This window comes from Aphanomyces invadans, assembly GCF_000520115.1.
Source record: "Aphanomyces invadans strain NJM9701 unplaced genomic scaffold supercont1.3, whole genome shotgun sequence".
NCBI classification, from domain to species: domain Eukaryota; phylum Oomycota; class Saprolegniomycetes; order Saprolegniales; family Verrucalvaceae; genus Aphanomyces; species Aphanomyces invadans.
In genome coordinates this window covers 120,027-137,452 of record NW_008580148.1, presented here as the reverse complement: position 1 = coordinate 137,452, position 17,426 = coordinate 120,027, and the positions used below count along the sequence as shown (strand labels likewise).

The following is a 17,426-nucleotide window of genomic DNA, read 5'->3' as shown; positions in this document are numbered from 1 at the left end:
GGCACAACGCAGTCCGAGACAATCTATGACGGTGTTGACCATGGCGACTTTCGAAGGACGTATTCGTAGATGATTTGGAGACATGAACCCCATCCAACAGAACATCGTGGAAACAGTTCGGCAAGGGAAGGTACTTTTATAGGGAAATTGGTAGTGACCATCTCCACGTTTCTGGCTCCACCAGCGCATATGTGTGTCATGGCGATGGGGGCAGCGACACATCGACAACGAAAGGGCGCTAGCATGGCGGCGACGTCGTCGGGACTCCATTTGCACACGCACGGCACCCCACCAAAAGCTCCACTTGCCGCTGCCCCCCGGCTTCTTCCGCTGCCCGCCGCTAGTCCACGGTGCCGCGGCCGACTTGATCCAGGACGGCGCTGCGCTTGGCACGAGTCATGGGCGGCTCCGTCGACTGGATGTGCATCGAGAAAGCAGACAGCGTACACGTTTATGCTGGCCGGAATCCGTTCACCACGTCGGACGCGCCAACGTTGTACATGACGACAACGGAAATCTACGCAACGTTAGACGAAGCCGCAGCTCTTCTGGACACGACGACGCCGGCCAAGGACCGCCACTTCAACTCGACCTTGTCCAGGGACATCCTGGACAGCTGCATTCTGTACGACGTCGCGCTGCCGACCCTGGACCATCCGCGCAACTACATTGGCGTGAAATGGTGTGCGCTCGAGGTGTCGACGCGTTTCAAGTCCCGCGACTTTTGTTTGCTCGACGTCGGCTCTTCACTTGGCGATTTGACGTGCGGCGGTTCGTAGTGCTCGGATGATTTTGTGTGGAGCGGACGGCGGGGCTGGGCCCGCGTATTCCATTCGATCGAGTTGGATTCGTGCCATGATATGCAACAGTGCCTGAACCTTGTGCGGGGCATGTCTTTATGGAGTCGGCAACGCAGCCAGGCTAGGTGCACGTGGCACAGCTCGACCGACAACAGGGGCACGGTGCTCGACTGGGCCAACGACTTGTCTGTGATACGCCGGATCAAGGCGTTAATGGACCTGAATGCGCAGTTTCAGCGGCATCGACTGACTCGCGCGACGTTTATGGACGTCCACGACGTTGTGGCGTCGTCGGCGTGTGCCACCGTGCGCTTTCTCCATTTCGACCCATAAAGGTCTGCCGCAAGTGTGGCGATGTACGTACTGCATTCCACTCGATGGCTGCCGTGACATCAAACTAGGCCGTCTGCGGCAAGTGCAGCAAACACTGGGACAGCGGCACACCCCACCGCGTCGTTCGAGTGTGCCATCGCTGTGTCCTGGAGGTATCTGACCCGGCGTGTTGTCAGCTCGGCCTCTCGTCGCGCTCTGGCTTGGATCGAAACAGCGTGTGTCAAGACAAAAGCTCGTGCCGCCGTCGCGACCCCCACTGCCTCCTCGCCTCTCGATCGCATCCGAGCATGTTGGTCCGTCCACCGCCGCTTGGTCCCATTTCACGGACGCGCGAACCAATACATGACGACGACTGCATGGCGCAGACATCATGGCTCTCCCAAACATCGCGCGTTGGTTTTATCGACTGGACGACAGCGTCGGCGATCGAAGCCGCCGGTCCAACTCGCCATTCGCGGCGTCGTTGGGATAAAGACTGTAGCGAGAGCGCCATTCGTCGCGTGAGTCTGTCGACTACGAATGAAGACGCGGCTGACGACGTGCATGGCTCGTTCCACTTTGGGCGTGTTGAAAAATTGGCACGAACGACGACTCGATTTGCCATTGTATGTGTGCCTACATTCCTGCGTCGCTGCCTGGAGGAGGTGTAGTCCAGTCGTCATCGTCGGCGGTGGCGGCTGTCGACACGGCTCGAGCCGTATCGACGCAGCCATCCGCTTGCTCGACTTGGTCTGTCCATTTTTGGAGCGTCTGCTTGAGTTCGCCGAGTCGCGATGGCGGAATGGCTCGATGCTGTGATGGTGGGCGGCCGTGTTCGAGCACGGCGTGGGATGGGGTCGAGTAATGGGTCAAGTGCGATCGAGGGGTCGGCTCCTCGAGCATGTCGACTGTGGCGCACGACATCATGATCGGGATGTCGTCGTCAAACGCTCCCACGCAGGACGGTCCCCGGGCGGTCCTTGGAGCGTACGGCGGGACGTGGGACGTCATGATCGCATGCGCTTCTACATCCCGACACGTCACCGTCACAATCGTTGTACTCGGGTCGACATTGGTCGGGGGCGCGACTTGCCACGTCGACCGGAGCGTCGACAGGACGTCGTCCATTCCGTAGCCACCATGGCATTCGATGCCCCCGCCTGGTGCGGGCAGCGCGAGCGGAGTCGACGAGCACACATCGCACACGCGAAACATGACAAACGACATGGTCGGCATCGACCACAGCGACGTGCGCCTGCCTTGCGACTTGAACAGCGTCGTCAGTCGGCCTGTGTCGCCGCCATACCCGGCGTAGTGGTAGTCGGGCATGTAATACGCGCCGTGGCACCGCCGACACACGACTTCGCCGCACTTGTGGCAATTGAACTTTTTCCCGACGACCGGCGTCGACAGTTTGCAGTGGCAGACGGCGCAGTGCGACCGCGTGTGGCGCGGCACGAGGGTGTACTCGGGCAAGTAGGCCGAGTGGTTCATGCGTTGCTGGCGGAACTGGTTGTCCAGCGCAAGCATCCCCTTGGTCAGGGTCGACCGGGCATACAAGTGCCTCGAATTCATCCACGCATGGCCCTTCAAGTCGACGTCGTACAGTCGGCACACGGTAATATAGCCTGGCCGCCGACTCTTGAAGAAGACGTCGCCGCCGAGGCGGATGTCGCCTCGCACGAGGCCAAACGACCGCTCGAGTTTCGGGCACACGGACGGCATTTCTACGCTTTGCAAACACCGCGCAAACCCAACCATGCCATCGATGGTAAAGTCATCTTGGCACTACATTGCACACAAGGTCGTCGTCGTCAGCGCCGCCACGACATCGCAGCCAATATCGCACCTCGAGAAAGCAAAAGTCGCGCGTCGCGAGAAACGGCGACGCCATAGCTCGCCACTTGATCGTCAAGCTCTTGTGCGGGTGGTGTCGACCTGGCGCGGCGACATTGTACAGCGTTTGAAAGTCCACAATGTGATCGGGATTGTGTGTGGCACAATAGTCGTGGCTGCCGTCATCGCCGACGCCGACGAGGAGCGCGGCTTCCTCGAGCGTTGCTTGGACTTCTGTAATGCGCAGCTGGGCCGCCGCGTTATCAAAGAAACCGCGATACACGGCCACACCATGCGATTCAAAGGCAAACTTCCACGCAATCGGACCGCCATGGACTCGGCTGGCGCGTACGAGCGCGTGTAGTGCTCGCTCGCCTTGCCGCGTGTACGCTAGTTGCTCGTCGTTGGTGAGCGGGGGAGTGCGGAAGAAGCCCGCGGGCAGGGGAAGCTGCAGCTTGCGCGCGACCATGTCCGAGTACACCAACCGACGCACGCCGCCGCAGACGTGGGGGGGGTCTCCCGCTGACGGCGAGTGCGGGAATGTTTATCGTCGACCAAGTCGCATTGTACAACGTGGGTGCATGGCACACTGGTGACTGGGACATTTGAAATCCGTGGCATTTCTGCCCGACAAATGTAGAGATGGGCTATACAACACGGCGCCCTTGACGTTCATCCCAACGCACCGGGCATGCGGAGCGGCGCGTTGTGCACAAGTGTTCAGTCGCAGCCGCCACCATCAGACGAGGACCCGAACGTCTATGCAGAAGATGATGTGTGGGTCGCGCGAGTCGACCACGAGGAGGGAGAAGCGGCAGCAGGGACGGCGCTCGAATGTAAAGTTGGACCGTTGTGGAAAGCGGCGCACACCGTCGCCGTGCCGTGGCTCTCCGTCACAACGCATGCAATCCCGCCATCTATCAGGATCGCGCGCAGGACGTCCGGTGTTCCGTGTCTCGGTCTGGCTTGCGAATTCCCAGACACACATTCAGTGTCTCTCTTGTATACATGAATACCTTGTGAAACATAATACAATGTATACATGCAAGCCGGGAGTTTTCCAGCAAGCGTTTGTCCAATACTGATTTCCCCCCCTAAACGGAACGGGGAATACTTTATAATTCTTGACATCCGATTTTATAAAACCTCGAGAGTTTTTTCAAACATTTGAACCGACATGGCTGTTTTTACTGGTGGTGACGCAATCTCTAACAATTAATACCTGTTGTTTTTGATATTCTGTATAATGCGTTCAAGGGCACCCGTTCCGTTTAGGGGGGGGAAATCAGTATTCGCGAAAACTACGCATGGATTTGGGAATTTTGAATACAATAGGGAGTGGAATTGTCAAAAACCCGATGCCATGGTGGCACGTTGTGCATGGGGAGAACATCGAGTCGAGCGCCACAGCTCTTCTGTCCCCCCACCTCCACATGAATCGAACACTGTGACGACCCCTTCAAACCATACGTTGTGACGAGCGTCCTTATGTGGTTTTGGCACCACCACGCTACCGCGCCGACTTGGCGATTCGATCGTGGACAACCTGTTCTACGCAATCCCTTATCCATCCATATCCTGTCAGAACGTATTCGGATGAGGTGGAGCCACCGTGGACGAGCCGCCGCTCATTGGACCCATTACCACACCACGTGGCAAGCCAGAAGTCGCGTCGGCTGGTGGTCGCGGCGCTCGAAGCGCAATATGCACCTTGGCAGCGTCACAATCAGGTCACTGTCAACATCCATGTGGGGGGAATGGAACCCATGAGACGGTCCGCATCCATCGACCTCGCCCGTCGTGGGCACAGGAACAAGCGGGGTTCGACGCGGCTGGTGGGGGAATGCTGGGCTGGACCTCGCCAGCACCACGACGTCGATTTCGCCCTCCTGTTGGATTGAAATTGCGTGGGGCTCCTGCGACGACCCTTCGGGACGGCGCTCGTGGAGTGTTTTTGGTCATCATGACATCGACTCCGTCTTGCCCGTCCATGGCACGGTGTCGAACACCGTGGCTCCGACTCTAGCCTTGTCTCCATGGCCCCCCCCACTTTCAGCTCCGCCGCCTATCCATTACTGTCGTTGCTGCTCTACTGTATAGTCAAGAGGTTGTCGCCGCCCGTTCCCCTTCTTGAACACCCCAACTGTTCATGCGGTGCCGATGGCATACCTGGTCCTCCCATCCTGCAGGGGTGGATGTACACCAGCCTCGAGCGAATATTCTCCATGAAAACGTTGTTTCGGTCGATGCCGTTCCCCCGTGGGCATGACAACCCACGTGACGAACGAAAGCGCCTACGTGTAAAGTGTTTGCTCGAGAGAGTTCGGATGGAGTGGCGTCGTTTGAATGTCGAGTCGTTCGACGATCGTGAGGGAGGCTGCTCGTGGGCGTACAAGCCAAGGCGACGGCTGGCCAACGCAACGTGCGGCCAAACTAGTGGTTGGAGCACGTTCGTTTGCTGCATCTTGGGCGAAGGTCCTTGGTGCGGTCGTTGCCAGGCGTTGAGAACGCTCGTACGTCGGCACAATGTGCTGCTCTCATGTTTTCCAAACTCCATGGATGCCCTTCGCCGACGCCGCCGAATCATCGTTGCTAGCATGGAGCGATCCCTCCCTAGCTGTGGCTGCTCTCAACGTTGTAGCACCATGACGTTGCCCGTGTGAGCGTCAATATGGGCTCAAGAGGACGGGTCGGGGCGACCCCATCGCGCGTCGCAGATGTGGCTGTCCGTGGGTCGACCATGCCACCCGCATCCATCGAGAAAGCATTCGTCGGGTTACGCTCATGTTCCAAGCAGCCCAAGTCGCGTCCTCTACCATGCGCTTGGACGAATCCCTCGATGAACCAACTCGCGTCCCTTGACGCAAATGCATCGGGTCTCCGAGCACCGACAGCTCCTGCAGCCCACTTCACTTGGGTCCACGGCGCTGTGTACCCGCTGGCTCTGCATCGACGACGTAACACGATATCCCATCGCGCATCGCTATCCAGTCGAGCGGGTCATTTTCACGCTGGACACCCACACTGGAAGCCGTATCGGCTTCGTCTTGACATCCATGCCGCACGTGAACCAGTGCCGCGGACTCGTCTCCTTGAGCCATCCACGCCCCTCCACGACATGCACGTGCATAAGCACATGAACTCGATGCAGGGCGCCAACTCCATCCTGTCGCACGAACTGCAGCCGGGACAATTTTATCAAGGATAGTATGTGTACAGCACGCAGCGCACCCCGGAACCAAAAGGCCGCTGCAGCATTCCCCCATCCAGTCGCGCCTTTCAAGTCGGTGCCATAGAGCATTCACGCATTCTTTTACTGGACGCTGGGGCACCCGGGCTGCTCAAAGGTCAGTGGCGTCCCGATATAGTGCTCCTGATTGGACTCAAGTACTCCCTCCAAATTGCACTTTATAAGCAAGCTTTAACTCAAGTTTTGTATTATCGTACTTTTTTCTAACGTTTGGTGATACCGGTTGCATCGAGCACCTTGATTTTACATGTTACATCAAGTGAATCTTGGGCAAAACGCGGTCCGAACACCAGCCCATCACATTGGAATTTCGGCGCTCATGACGCTACCGCCGCCGCCAGGTGCCAGCGCCGAGAAAGGGTTTCGATGCCCGCCATTGCATCCAGTCAAGGAGCGCGCGTTGGTACAACGGGGCCTGACTGCGCTTGAAGATGCGGTCGTGATGACGCAAATCGATGGCGGCGGACCAGTCGTTTGGACCGTCCATTCCCGCACCAAGGACGTGACGGTCTATGCGGACCGCGACATGCATCAATTTCACTCGATGTTCTTGGCGACCACCCAAGTCCACGGCACGCTGAACGAGGTTGCCGACTTATTTCGTCCCTACGACCGCGTAGCTGATACGACCTGCACGGACACTGACGACGTTGTCGACAGCGCCGCCCTGTACGATTTGGCCCTGCCGACGCCAAGCCATCCTCGCAACTACGTCGGCGTCAAGTGGCAGGCGTTGGCGCCGCATGTTCCGATGGTGCGCAAGCGCGATGCTTGCGTTGTCGAGGTCCATGACGACTTTGAAATCAAAGGAGTCAAAGGGTGGGCTCGCGCGTCGACGTCCGTCGAGGTCGAAGCATGTCCAAACCTCGAACAAAGTCGCGGTTTTGTTCGCATGCACATCCACCACTTTGCCCACGTCTTTCATGAGTCGCTGGCCCAGCCTGGCTACGTCCACGCGGCGCTTCTTTTCCAAGGCGACTTTGGTGGCCGCTTGCCGCGTTGGGTCTGTGATTCCCTAAGTCTAAAGCGCATACGATCCCTTGCCACACTCGACGACCAACTGCAGCGCCAGCGGCTGAGCCAGTCGCACTTTTTGCTGCCCCACCAACTCGAACCACTCAGCCTCGTTCACATGTGCATGTTGTGCTCGCGGCGGTTTGGCCGGCTGTCGAAGAAAGTCCACTGCCTTCGGTGCGGGCACGTTGTGTGCCGGCGGTGCCAGCAAGCATGGCAGCTCGGTCGCGATCGGCGCTGCCAAGTGCACATATGCCATGCCTGTTCATTGGACCCAACGATGACGTCGAGTGTTGCAGGGTCGATCGATGGCGGTCGGGGCGCGTTCGCGCTGTCGACGACGACGTTCCCCGCCTTCCTCATTCGACACAGCACCGGCACGACAAGCAGTGTCCACGATAGCAGCGTCGTCGACAACCTTTCGTCCACGGAATCGATTCACACGGTCAAGCTGCTGGAGAGCCCCCTTCACCACCTCCTCGCTACATTCCCCTTTCATGACGACCGCCCGTACAACCCCCCGACCTTGAGGCCGTCAAAGGGCGACTACGTGCCAGTGGTGCTCTATGATGGCTGACGTTAACATGGCGGAAGGAGAATCTTGTTATCTCTCGTGATCGCGGCAAATAGAGACTATTTAACGCGTTTAAACGTGGTGTCACACGGCGCCAAACACACACTTTATTGAGAATTTGCCCTACATCACAACACCATGAACAACGCGACTTAGCACAGCTCTGGTCCGTGGATGGGTTGGCCCTCCCTCGAGACTCCAGCGAACCACCCATGGGTGGCGTCAGCCACCGCTCGAGCCGTCTTGAATCGCTTGCTCGATTGGAGGGTCTCCAATCGAGCAAGCGATTCAAGACGCGGCACTGTACACACGCCAGCAATGTGGCGACTCTATGCACCCGATTGTGCATGCTCGACGCGAGACCTCAGTCGCTCGACACAGTGTGCTCATGGACGAGGCGAAAGAGTCCAATTCGGAAGGCCTTCCATGAGCTTGAGGTTGGAGCGGTTGTGTGTGTGTCCCATGAGTGCAGAGGTTGTTTAAAGCAACCAACAGCCCGTCGTCTTGCCCGGCCACGCCGTCACGAAGTTCCCTTTCACGTGAGAGGCAAGGGGGTCGCCGCTGTACAAACCCCACCAGTTCGACGTTCTAGATTTCACCGACGTCACAACGAGGGGCGTGCGCCAGCAGCGGGTCGCTTCACGCTCGCGCATATATGTACTACGTGGTTGAGGCGTGCTCTGGCGGGAGGTGGGTGCACGTCTGATACGTGTAATGCGCTAACCTATCGCGGCGGAGCCGCCAGCCCCACGCGCGCGTGGGGTCCAGTGCGCAACTCGCCATTTAGGTGTCGTGTGGTCGTCATAGGGCAAAGAACGTCAACGAAACAAAAAACGTACTGCGTTTTATTGTTTGAACGCACGCCAAGCCGCCTGGGACAAGCCTCTCCCAGTCGAATCAACTCCCACACACTCAGCATTCGGTCACGCCGACGGCACCCGAGATGGCGCCTGCCAAGCTTCCGCTGCCTCCCAACTTCTTCACATGCCCAGAGATCGACGCTGACTCGGCCTCGATGCTGGCGGACCACGCTGTGAACGGCCTGAAGACGATGGTCGAGCTCGCGCGGTTCCAAGGCGGCCCGATCTCGTGGACCCTCGAGTCGGACAAGGACGGCATCCAACACTACTCTGGGTCGGGTCCGCACGCGCCATCCGGCGCGATATTGTCCCTGCACGTCACCAACGTCGCAGGATCTCTAGAGGACGCCGCATCCTTGATGCAGGCGACGACGCACGACGAATATGCTGCGTACTGTGCGTCGTTTGCGCCCGACGTTTGCGACAGCGCCGTGCTCTACACGCTTCGAAAACCGAGCGTATCCAAGCCACGCGAATACGTCGGTGTGAAATGGCAGTGCTTCGAGTCGGCCACGTCGTTGGTCAAGAGTCGAGACATTTGCTACGTAGAGGTACTGCGTCTCCCTGCTTCTACAACCCGACCCAACCCAACGCATCTTGTCGATCCAGGCGCAGCAGGACGTGTCGCTGCAGCAAGGCGTGCGCGGATGGGCACGATGCATGCAGTCGATCGAGTTGGACTGCTGCCCAAACTTGCAGGAGTCGCACGACATTGTGCGTGGGTGGCTCCACTACGGCGGGTACCTTTTCACGGAGACCTCGATCCCTGGCGAAATGCAAATCATCCACGTGCAGTGCATGGACTTCAAAGGGCACCTGCCGCAGTTCCTCGTCAAAGTCGCGTCCAAGGCGCGCATGAAGACGCTGGCCAAGCTCCACCGACACTTTGACCGGTCGGCAAGGTCCCTGTACCGCGCGCCCCAGACGCGTCGAAAATGCATGCTGTGCAAAGTCGGTCCGCAGATCACGTGCTCCAAGTGTTACCAGGTTCGGAGACCAGTGCCGCAGTCGACGGTGCACTCGTCGATAGCTCGTCGGCACGACGATGGAATCTCACTCGCGCCGGTGCTGTAGAGCGTGTGCATGCACTGCAACAAGTACTGGAAAATGACGACGTCGGACGGCCGAAAGAATCGCATTTGCTACAGCTGCTCGTCCCAACCGACAGGCCTTCGTGGCCCAGCCAAGAGCGATGGCCTGCTGGACGAATCCATCTTTGACTCGCTGAGTGGCAGCGATCATTTAGGTAAGAGCTCCCTCGACGTGAATTGGGTTGACCAGGGGCTTGTGGTTTGTGCGACCCATCGACGTCTCACGCAGTGGGTGTGGTGGTAGTGGCGTCGCTGACAGAGCTCGGCCTCGATCGAGACGGCAGCGTCGGCTTAGACAAAGACGGGACGATTCGGTTTCTTGCCCCGCGAAGTGTCAACTCGCCATTCGACCTCGATCGCCAGTCATTCCACAGCACCGGGGGCATCCACCACCCCATGGGCCCATAGCACGAGTAAACTCTACAACGAACGCAGCTGCACGCTCCGTCCGAGTGGTGAGAAAAACAAGGCAGCAGTCGTCGATTGTGTGTGTGCATGCTATCGATTTGGGACGCTGTCGAGGCCGCGACGAAAGCACGCCACGCACTCATCTCGGGACGCCCCACCACCGCTTGGACGAGGGCGATTCGACCGGTCTGCAAGACGAAATGCGGTCGTTGTCGGCCATGGGCTTTACGCAAACGATAGATGCATCGACGAGCTGCACCGCCACGAGGATGCCGCGAAATTGGGCATAAAATCGACGGCGTTGGAGTGCCGCACAACGCCTGCGAGACGCTGGTGTAGAGCAAACGGAAAGGGAGCCGACACAGCCTGGCACGGCGCAGATGGTTGCCCCGTCGTGCATGCTCATGAAGCCTTGTCGTGCTGTTCGAATCCCAGGCTGCAACACGCAGTGTGCGCTGGAGAGAATCGCCGGGCTAGGCCGGCACGTTCGGGGTGGTCTGGCCCGCGCATCCACTAACGCCTTTGATCCTTGCAGTGTATGGTACGATGCAGCATTCATGGCGGCGAGGCCGCTCCCGCACGCACAAGCGGCAGGGATCTTGGGCTGCAACGGGTCGTCAAAGTCGTCGACCGCGGGGACCATGTCGACTCGGACGGGCTGGAAGCACGCCACCCGCAGTCGCCTTGGCTAGAGCGCCAGGTGCACGTGGCCACGCTGCCGAGGTACCAACCTACCTACCGACCTACTTCGGTGCAGCAAAGCATCGTCATGGCAAACGCACGTATACATGGATTACTTGTCTGACAACTGAAACAAAGCGTGGCACTGTCATTCAGCATGGGACATGGGAGTCGCCGAGCCACTACCAATTTTGGTGTGCTTGAGCTGTCTGTACAAGTCGACGAGCTGGGCTTTCGATACAGTCGTGCGGTCGTCTGCGCTGCCACGAGGGGGGACCCTCTGGGGTGGCTGGTTCGAGGAGGCAGTGGATGGCGTTGGGTGGTGGGGGCGGCGTTGCCGACTCGGGTTATCGTCGTCGTGCGGCTGTTTCGTCCTTGCCACAGTGGAGGACCCGTGGTCATTGTTGGCGTAGTTGTTGTGGTACATGGGGTGGTGGTGAGGGTACGGGGGCAGGTCTCGAATGGATGGGATGTCGTCCCACGGATTGTGCTGCAAAGGCTGCACTTGGGGTTTCAGTGCTGGCGCGGGCTTCCCTTTGGTCGGGTGGCGGTGGTGCGATGTGGTGGGATGCTGCTTCTGTTGGTCGTCGCGTGGCGGTAGTTGGGGCTGGTCGTACGAGTTGCCCGGGGCTTGCACGGCCACCGGTCGGTGGTGCACGACGTACTGAGGTGGGTACGACTCTTGGCGATGGTGCGGCGGCGCGTACGGGTGGCGCTTCGGCTCGTGGTCGACATGATAGTTGGGACGGCCCTGCTGGACGTGGCTCGACGACTTGGCCCGACGATACGTCGGTTCCGACCGCACGTCCGATATCTCGTGGTGGTGGTGGCCGTCGTGGTGAACGACCGACGCTTCGTCTTCCGAGTCGTCGAGGGAGTTGCCGATGGGCGGGCCGGCGGAACACCGAAAGCACACACGCACGTATCGCATGACTTGACGCGCATCTGTGATTTCCCATCGCTTGTTGCAACGGCGGCACACGACCTAGTGGATGGCCATCGACACGTGTCAGCTCGATCACATCGGGACGCTATGTGAGTGCACAAAGAGCAAACGACACACGTACCTGGCCACATCGTCGGCAGTTGTGTCGCTTCGACAATGTGTTGAACGCGCGCTGGCAGAGAAAGCACGTGCGGCGGCTGGACGGAGGCACCATCTCTTGCAGATCAAGGAGCGGTTCGTTGGCAAGCCGCATGGCGCGGAAAAACACGTCGTAGGCCAGGACCGACTTGGCGCGGCGCTTGATCCCGATGCGCTGAATCCACGTCGGGACGGACCCCCGGAGGTTGGTGTTCCAGAGCTGCGACACACGCAGCATGCCAGGCTTGCCCACAACTTCCTGGAACACCACTCCAGAGTTCTCGTAGGACGCGCGCACGATCCCCATGGCTTCTCGCAGTTCAGGGACCCAAGGCAAATCCACCGAGTGCAGCACGCGCGCCCACCCACGCACGCCGTCAATGGAAAACTCGTCGCGACACTACAGTCGGTTGTCAGGTTTACCGTCAGCCTGCATGGGCACTGTCGTCCCGGGGTAGACTGCTCGTCGACGGCAATGTACCTCGACAAAGGTGAAATCTCGATTGCGAATGGTGACCGGCATCTCGAGCGTGAGCCACTTGAGGCCGATGTAGTTGTGCGGGTGTTCGTTCGTCGGAGGCGCGAGCGTTTTGAGCACCGCGCAGTCGATGATGTCTTTGTTGTAACGGGCAATGTATGCGTGGTACGCCTCGGGCGTGTCGGCGATGTGGAGCTTGGCCGCTTCGTCGAGAGAGGCTTCGATCTCCGCGACGCTCATAAAGAGCGTCACGTCCGAGTTCCCGATGTCGGATCCCCAGTAGATTTGGAGCCCGTTCGTGTCCGTGTTCAACGTCCACTGCATTGGACCGCCCGTCACCTGAGTGTCGCGCACGAGCGCAGTCAGTGCACGCAACCCCGTTTGAATCCACTCGGACTCTTCCTGCGGTGTCGTTTGCGGGCATACGAAAAAGTTTGGAGGCAGCGGATGCTTGAGCTCCGACAAGGACGACACCCCGCGGCTCTGGCCGCCATTTCCATGACGCGCCGGTCCCTTCATCGTCGCGAGCACGAATGCACCTGTCCAGCGGTGGAGGCTGAGTACTGGCAGTCCATGTGGTCCCATCACACGTGGCGTGTGATGGGACCCAGTAAAGTGCGTGAGAAATGAAATTTAAATACGCAATTGTTTTTTCGATGCAAAAATATGTCTCCGACTTGATATCAAAACACTGTGGGGATGGATCGACTATCGCCACGACAGCCCAGTGTCGTCCATGGAACGTTGATGCGGACGGGCCTCATGTGAAGACGTTCTGCGCTCTCGTGTTGGAATTCAGCGATTGGATGTATGGAAGAATGTCGTTGTTGTGGAGTAGTACATACACCTGCATCTTCCGACATGGGGCAGCGAGTTGACTTTTTTTCTGAGGATATTTTTTTTTGATTCGTCATCAATTCCACCATGCCCGAGTACCGAGCAATTATAAAGGCAGGCCCGAATCGGTGTGTTCATCGGTGGCCGCATCGGGGATCCAACCAAGAACACTGCTACACACGATGACCTTTCACGATTGAAAACAGAGTCTGCGCATGTCGTGTCTTGCGTGTTGAAAGCTCCACGGCGTGAAGAGTGCCATGACATCCACGTCCGTATCAGGTCCAACCGCGCGCTTTTTCACGGGGGTAGACGTTCCACCACCTGCATCGACGTCGCGTCGTACTTAAACGAAGGACGACGCAGTGCCTGGGCGCCACGAACGACGCCCCCAAGTGTTACACGTGCGCCGTTCGCATGAGCTGGTTGTAAAGGACGGGGCAACCCTGCTTCAGCCAGGTGTCGGGCATCCGGATGACCATCCATCCTGCTTCGGTCGTCCTGTCTTATCCGGATACCATGGATCATGTTGTCGACAAGCACGATTTTGAACAAATATTTTTGGAGCCATTTGTGTCACTTGGAAAAAATGTCTGGAGAAATGGGGACAATCCATGTATTAAAAAGATGCCAGTCTCGAATGTACGGCGACTTCTGCCCCCCCCACAAGGCGAAGACAACGCGAAACACGTATATACAGTATATATATTAAAAAGGTGATACAAAAAGGCCCAGGTACATGGTACTACTTACTACGTAGTTCTACTATACATGTATAGTAGTAGTCATTCCACAACGTTTGCACCCTGGTATAAATTTATACCTCGTGAAAAATAGCTTGATATAAAGTTCTTGGGGGCCTTTTGGGCAAGGCAGCATTGGAATTGTGTTACGTCAGCTACGATTCGCAACTGTTGGGCCCACACCCGGAATCGTACCTTTTGTCACCCCTGAGTATCAAACTGTCCACACCAACGACAGCTTTGGCCATTCAATTCAGCTCCACTGACTGATGCCTCTATCCAGTTGCCCTTAAAAGTCAATTTTTGTGTTTTCTCCGCACCGTTGTCATCCTGGAAAAGATTTTTGGAAAACGTGCAAACGTTGCGGGATCACTGTAGTACTACTACTAGTAGTAGTAAGGATAGATAGGAGAGAGATGGTATGAGAAACCGCACATACTTATTGTTGACATTGCAAGGCGTTCGACAACGAAGATGTAGTTGACTGCGCTCTGTGGCGATCGACACATGGAAATGCCGCGGCGACAGCACTCAATCTGGATAATCACTTGCAATGAATCCGCTCGGGTATGCGGCTTCCAAGCAGATCGTCGAAGGACTGGGCGATCGACTACACGCCAGCACACGCCCCGGCTAAAGTCGCTCCGTCTGGATCACGTCATGGTTACACGTGGATTCGACGGCGCAGGTGGCCCCAGAACCGATGGGGATTATCCGTAAAGCCCTCCAGCACGCGCGTCGGAACTGGTCGTGGAGGCTACCTACCCCGTCGGGCGTGATCATCGTTCCACGCCCGATCGCGATCGTGGTGCCCAGCATAGAAGTCGAGTCATGTGCTTGAATGTGTTCCTGTAAGGCGCAGAACTGTCAATTCACACTCGATCGAGAGCCACCTTGTTGTGGCGCCTGCCTCAATGAACGTTCGCTTTGCACCCACACGATGGATGGCTGAGGGTTCAAAATCAGCTTATTCTGGGGCTGGCTCCTGTCTGCAAGGCTACAACTCTGGGCCGAGAGCGGCACTCATGCAATGTGGAAACGATTCGAACGAACCAACGTCGTGCTGAAGCCCACAAAATAGTTCATGTCAGAACGAACGATCGAAACGCTGCACTATCCAGGGGAACAGGCGAGCAACGAACACGTTGATTTGGGCAGAAAGGCTCGACGAAGTCGCCGGTAGCGAAGATGCGCAAGCGCATGCTGGACCGATCGGACATCATGCACCCGTTTTCCCCCGAGCTGGCGAGCCCAACCAAGAGGTTTTTGCCTTCCTTTAATGTGGTCAAGGGGTCACTCCCTTCGCTTGGCGACACCTGTCCAAGCCATTCCCATCGGCGCACCTTGCTCTTTATCCGCGTCGCCTTTTGACGTGTCCAGCAGGATGTTTGGTTCGAGAAGGCAACTTGGGGAAATTGAGATGTGCGAGTTTGACATTTGCTGGGGGAACGTGCCGCGAGGGATAAATTGCAGAGCTCAGCGGGTATCGTTGGGACGGATCGACGAACAAGGGCTGCCTCGTGACTTGAGTTCGCCCCATCCACATGTATCGTACGAGCGCCGACGGCACTGTAGCCCACTTTCGACCATGTGCACATGGATATCGCCCCCGTTTACTTCAGGACATCCAAGTCAGTTGCAACTGCAGATGATTTATTCTCCAACAATGGCCCTCACTCGTTTCCTTGGACTACACCGTGGCTCGAGACCATGACTCGACGGACATGCCATACGTGCTGCATGATTGACCTCATGACACATCACCTGGCCAGTCCCCTCAGGCAGCATCCAGTTTAAAGTGCCGACATTTTCGTCCGAGAGACTCTGAAACGCTGATAAGAAGTGTGCAAATGGCACGTGCAATGGGCTCGCCCCACCATCGATCTCGTTCGTGCACTCCACGACATGTTTATGTGTGCCCAGCACTTTCATCGTTTTAACGTGGCGCGACCACCATCGAGCTTCGTAGCCCCATCGCAAACGTGAGTGCGATGCCTCTAGGCGTCCAAGGTCACTTGGGGGAAGTTCCCCCATCGGCCCAAGTCGACGACATCCCTTCATCGAGATCTGCCTCAAGCAATGCATGCAGGATTGGGGACGCATGGCTCGATCAAGGCGCACACTTTGGAGACGCGAGAACACATGCCGGGGAGTCGGGGGGGGTACCACACGCGATTCCGCAGCTCGTAAGGCCAGGCAAATCCTCTTCGCCGTCCACCACCACGGTCATGCCAGTCTCCTTAGCATGTGTCTTTGTCCAGCTCCCGGCCGCAGATTTGCGTAGCCGACATGACTGCGCCCTCAACGGCGAACACATCCTTATGCTAGTCTCAATTACACGTTAGCTTCTACGAGCACGAGGGAAACCGCGTTCGTTCGGCCAAAAGCACAGAGATGACCACAATCTGGTAAATTGGTCGTCCCATGAGATCTTGACCAGGTCCAGCTTGCTTGGGGTTGTCAGTTCGATGAGGGACAAGTCGAACACGTTGGGGGCAAAACTCGAGGTGCGGAATTTTTTGCTTGACAAGGTGGGTGCATTCGCAGTTCGCACTGCCTTCGGCATTCATACAACCCTTTCGAAGCAGCTGACGAGGTCCGTACAAGGCGAATGGTCAGGAAGATCGTGGGGGAGCGCGATCCACGAGCCTCCACCCAAGGACAAGGTCAACTCGGTCGTACGCAGACCCGTCACGAAGGACAACTTGTCAATCGATTCTTCTTCGGTGCCACTGACCAACTCTGACGGGCAGCGACTTGCAACGCCGCCCCCCCCCACGAAGGCAAACGCCTTGACCACGGCGGCAAAAAATCAGTAGCACCGTGCTCCCTGGCATGTTGCAATTCGCTGGTCTTGCAGTCATCACGGGACGATGCACTGTCGTATTCATGGCCCACAGAGGCAGAGCATTCGTTTGATAGCTGTCCAGGATAAAATGGACTTTTCGAAGATCGCACGCCTAAGCGCATCGTGTCGACACTGCCGCGCTCTTGAGTTGGATCGAGAAAGTGCTACCGAAACAAGCCCCCCTTCGATCCCCCACCCACCACCCACGTCCCTCGCGATTCCTGTATTATCGGGGACAGTGTTTTCGTGCTCCTGCGTTGTGGGGGGCTACAAAAATTGTGGGAAAACCCTGGCTTCATCCAAGCCGTAGCTGTTCAATTATTTAGCAAAGGGGGCAAGCATCCGTTGCGCGCGTTGGCCGTCGACGGTGTTATCCAATGATGTCGGCTGTCTCTTACAATGCATGAGGAATTCTTTATTCGATTCTTATTTAATATGAAATCGTAATTTTGAATATATATTTAATATAAAATGAGGTTGTATATTAATATTTATATATTGTTTTGCTTATAGATTATGCCAATTTATTTATATATCATTTTTACATAATTATTTGAGCGTACGTCGGGCGAGGTGCAGAAACCAGGTGAACAATGCCCGATTTCGAGAT

At 57.3% G+C, this 17,426-nt stretch overlaps 6 protein-coding genes across 6 annotated transcripts; 3 read left to right on the top strand and 3 right to left on the bottom strand.

The window, feature by feature from the left end:
• Positions 1-398: 398 nt before the first annotated feature.
• Positions 399-1,133, top strand: H310_01780 (hypothetical protein; the record flags this gene model as incomplete). The annotated part of the gene is made up of 2 exons (XM_008865022.1): positions 399-737; positions 780-1,133. 2 exons carry the CDS (start codon positions 399-401, stop codon positions 1,131-1,133), a joined length of 693 nt encoding a protein of 230 aa, XP_008863244.1.
• Positions 1,134-1,556: 423 nt separating this feature from the next.
• H310_01779 (hypothetical protein) lies at positions 1,557-3,902 on the bottom strand. The gene is made up of 2 exons (XM_008865021.1): positions 2,962-3,902; positions 1,557-2,900 (listed from the first exon to the last, which is right to left on the bottom strand). Exons 1-2 carry the CDS (start codon positions 3,415-3,417, stop codon positions 1,749-1,751), a joined length of 1,608 nt encoding a protein of 535 aa, XP_008863243.1. The 5' UTR covers positions 3,418-3,902; the 3' UTR covers positions 1,557-1,748.
• A 2,607-nt stretch (positions 3,903-6,509) lies between these two features.
• H310_01778 (hypothetical protein) lies at positions 6,510-7,882 on the top strand. The gene has a single exon (XM_008865020.1). It carries the CDS (start codon positions 6,518-6,520, stop codon positions 7,787-7,789), a length of 1,272 nt encoding a protein of 423 aa, XP_008863242.1. The 5' UTR covers positions 6,510-6,517; the 3' UTR covers positions 7,790-7,882.
• Positions 7,883-8,673: 791 nt separating this feature from the next.
• H310_01777 (hypothetical protein) lies at positions 8,674-10,466 on the top strand. The gene is made up of 4 exons (XM_008865019.1): positions 8,674-9,197; positions 9,256-9,633; positions 9,721-9,892; positions 9,982-10,466. Exons 1-4 carry the CDS (start codon positions 8,730-8,732, stop codon positions 10,143-10,145), a joined length of 1,182 nt encoding a protein of 393 aa, XP_008863241.1. The 5' UTR covers positions 8,674-8,729; the 3' UTR covers positions 10,146-10,466.
• A 449-nt stretch (positions 10,467-10,915) lies between these two features.
• On the bottom strand, positions 10,916-13,005 carry H310_01776 (hypothetical protein). Its single transcript, XM_008865018.1, has 3 exons — positions 12,392-13,005; positions 11,894-12,310; positions 10,916-11,811 (listed from the first exon to the last, which is right to left on the bottom strand). Exons 1-3 carry the CDS (start codon positions 12,971-12,973, stop codon positions 10,975-10,977), a joined length of 1,836 nt encoding a protein of 611 aa, XP_008863240.1. The 5' UTR covers positions 12,974-13,005; the 3' UTR covers positions 10,916-10,974.
• A 1,410-nt stretch (positions 13,006-14,415) lies between these two features.
• Positions 14,416-15,655, bottom strand: H310_01775 (hypothetical protein). Its single transcript, XM_008865017.1, has one exon. The coding sequence runs from the start codon at positions 15,564-15,566 to the stop codon at positions 15,051-15,053; it is 516 nt and encodes a 171-aa protein (XP_008863239.1). The 5' UTR covers positions 15,567-15,655; the 3' UTR covers positions 14,416-15,050.
• Between the last annotated feature and the right edge of the window lie 1,771 nt (positions 15,656-17,426).